General features: G+C 48.5%; 1 protein-coding gene across 1 annotated transcript in view; it reads left to right on the forward strand.

Annotated features, from left to right (window-relative positions):
• The window catches only part of STK32C (serine/threonine kinase 32C), a 49,973-nt gene that overhangs the window by 38,952 nt on the left and 7,555 nt on the right, over positions 1-3,466 (forward strand). Inside the window, exons 6-8 of the mRNA XM_009326005.1 lie at positions 867-956; positions 1,498-1,601; positions 1,701-1,817. Of these exons, the coding sequence (XP_009324280.1) occupies positions 867-956; positions 1,498-1,601; positions 1,701-1,817 (311 nt within the window). The remainder of the gene's footprint in view (positions 1-866; positions 957-1,497; positions 1,602-1,700; positions 1,818-3,466) is intronic.

A 3,466-nucleotide genomic window follows, 5' to 3' on the forward strand; every position in this document is an offset into this window, starting at 1 on the left:
CCAGGGGAGGTTTAGATTGGATGTAAGGAAAAATTTCTTTACTGAAAGAGTAGTTAAACATTGGACCAGGCTGCCCAGGGAAGTGGTTGAGTCACCATCCCTGGAAGTATTTAAAAGGCGGGTAGATGAGGCGCTTAGGGACATGGTTTAGTGGGCATGGTGTTGTTGGGTTGATGGTTGGACTCGATGATCTTGGAGGTCTCTTCCAACCTTTAATGATTCTATGATTCTATGATTCTATGATTCTAATGGCCTTTTCACAATTTTAACTTTTAGTTGTGATGACAGAGAAAGTAGAAACAGAGAGAAGGTGTTCCAGCACTTTTTGAAATGTCTTAATGTTTTCTTCATACAGGCTTAGGGTTTGGGAAGCATTGTTATGATTTCATTCAACTGACGTCCAAATTTGCTGTGGTCTGGTACAGAGTGGCAGTGGAGTGTTTTAGCTCTGGGACTTTGGGGTAGTCATGGTTCAATGGCTTTCATCAAAAATGGTTCTAGTGTTTTAATCAATGCAACCGAGGCAATATCTTAGTATAGTGTTTCCCTGTTGTCTTTTTCACTGGCTGTAGTTTCTGGCTAGAGCAATTTGACCGAGTGCTGGAGCTGGTGTAGGTTGCTAGTTCGCTCCAAGTGCGATTTAAAATCAAGACCCAAAGCTAGCTACCATTTAATCACCTGGCCTGGGATCCTGGGGAAGCTTCAGGATCTGTTATAGCCATTCAGTGGGGTCTAACCCTGACCTGTCTGTGCCCATGCTACACTGTCCGAGGGCAGAAGCTTATGAAAAGGAATGTATTCTGACTCTACATTGCCAGTGTTCTGCGCTGCGATTAATTCCTTCTTAAAATATGTCTTTATTTAAGGTCATGCACATTTAACAGATTTTAATATTGCAACAATAATTAGGGACGGTGAAAGAGCAACTGCATTAGCTGGAACAAAGCCATACATGGGTAAGAAATAATAGCTGTTCCTTACGTCTGTATTTTACATTTCAGCGTGCTCACCGCATGCCGCCTGACAGTCCCTGTCTGTGAGAAAGGCACTGAATTAATTTAGCACATTAATGCATGCGCCCAAGTCATTCAGCGGAGCCTGATCTGAAAAGTGAAATTCCCAGAGTGAATGAATCGCTGTCAGCATACCCTCCCCATCCCGCCCTGCCCTCCCCCCTGGCCCCAGGCTGGGACTTGGTGCGTCCCGGCAGGCGCTGGGTTTCTGCCGTCTCTCACTCGCTTGGTTGGGAGGGCTCTCCTCGTGCGCACCGGATAACCCAGCTGCCCAGCGAGGGCGGGCCTGCTGCTGCTCCTGCTGCTGCTCCTGCTGCTGCTGCTGCTGCTGCTGCTGCTGCTCACACTGGCTTGCAAAGCCTCCCCTCGGGCAGTAGTGCGTAAAAATAACCATAAGGTTTACATACTGATTTACATGAAATACTGAAATAGAGACAAACTGAAGTCAGCGAATAACCTGTTGCATTTTGCCCTTTCTGTTCAGCCCCGGAGATTTTCCATTCCTTCCTGAACGGTGGGACGGGCTACTCCTTCGAGGTTGATTGGTGGTCGCTGGGAATCATGGCTTACGAACTGCTGCGGGGCTGGGTAGGGCTCCTGTACGGTCCGAGGCCTAAGAACACACTTTCTGCTTGACTGCAGAGAGGAGAGGGAATTTCTTCTCATCTTTCTGCTTTTTTCCCCCAGAGACCGTATGACATCCACTCCAACAACCCCGTGGAGTCTTTAATTCAGCTGTTCAGTACTGTGAGCGTTCAGTACTCGTCTGCATGGTCAAAAGAAATGGTTGCTCTATTAAGAAAGGTAAATAGTCCTGCTGGCATGGTTTACATTGTACATTAGCCTCAGTGCGTGTGAGACTAGCTGGAAAATTTTCGGCATATTAAGAAATAATGTAAACTTGAAATAAGACTGATTTTTATGACTTTGTTCAGGCTTAAGCACAGATTAATCTTGTGTTTTGTTTGTTTATTATCCCTGTAATAAGATGCATTATTTTTGATAGCAAGGGAAGAAAAAGGCTGGTTTTGGTGGGACAATCAAATCCTACCTGGGCTAGAACTGTGCCCTTCCAGCATCCCCCTGCATGATTGTCATAACCTAAAAAGGCAGCGATTGTGGCTGAGACGGCCGTGTGAGATGGAAAAGCATGTGCTGCCCCTGCTGCATTAGCTGCTCTCTCTGGACAGTTCTGCCAGACTGAAGGGTCTGATTCGGTGTGTTTGGTTGTGAGAACTGTCTGGGGGGGGGTTTCCATATCTATGGGTGGTCTGCTGCTTTCTTTGTACTGCTATACAAGAAAGTTGTTGATATGGTGTGGAGGCTGTAGTTTTAGGTTCTGCTTGCTTTAGAACTCAGAAAAGTAGCTGATGAGTGTGCTATGAAAAAGATATACACAGTGCTGACAGCAAATAAGTGACTCCGATGTAAGTTAATGTTGGGTGGACAATTTACATAATTAGATTTTGTTTTAATGAGAAGCAGTGTTGTTAGTTATGACTGCAGCGGAGCATTCAGCAAGTTCACATTGCCATCTGCTGGGCTGCCAGCAGTCGGGCTTCTAGAGACTGGGCGGGAATTACATGTCTCACCAGGGAAATGCCAGCAGCCACCTCAGCCTGGAAGGACCCCCCATGTCCCCCCAGAGCGCTGGGGTTTCTGTAGTCCTGCCCACTGGGGCAGTCCGGGGGGCTCTGCTGATGCCCAGGGGTGATGTCGGGTGCTGCTTTCCCCACCCACTCGCCTGCCGGGGCCAGCTCCCGCTCCCCGTTCCCTGCTCCCAGCTTCGATGCCCCGCATCTCCTTCCCGCTGGGCTGGTGCCATCGCAGCAGCCTTACTCAGGAATGGGGAATTCCTCCCTTTTCATTTTAAAGATGAAGTTGGAGCTGGAAGCCATTGTGCAGCAGGAGAGAGATGACTTAGTCGCCATCACAGAAACATGGTGGGGTGACTCTCATGATTGGAGTGCTGCAATGGATGGCTATAGACTCTTCAGAAGGGACAGGCAAGGAAGGAGAGGAGGTGGGGTGGCTCTGTATGTTAGGGAGTGTTTCGATTGTATAGAGCTCAACGATTGTGATGATGATATGGTTGAGTGTTTATGGGTAAGGATGAGGGGGAAGGCCAACGAGGCAGATATCCTGCTGGGAGTCTGTTATAGACCACCCAACCAGGATGAAGAGGCAGATGAAGCATTCTACAAGCGTTGGCAGAAGTCTCTCGATCGCTAGCCCTTGTTTTCGTGGGGCACTTCAACTTCCCGGACATCTGCTGGAAATGCAACACGGCAGAGAGGAAGCAGTCTAGGAGGTTCCTGGAGTGTGTGGAAGACAACTTCCTGACACAGCTGGTAAGTGAGCCTACCAGGGGAGGTGCCTCGCTCGACCTGCTGTTTACAAACAGAGAAGGACTGGTGGGAGATGTGGTGGTCGGAGGCCATCTTGGGCTTAGC

The sequence above is a fragment of the Pygoscelis adeliae genome, unplaced genomic scaffold, assembly GCF_000699105.1.
Source record: "Pygoscelis adeliae isolate BGI_AS28 unplaced genomic scaffold, ASM69910v1 Scaffold4, whole genome shotgun sequence".
NCBI lineage: Eukaryota > Metazoa > Chordata > Aves > Sphenisciformes > Spheniscidae > Pygoscelis > Pygoscelis adeliae.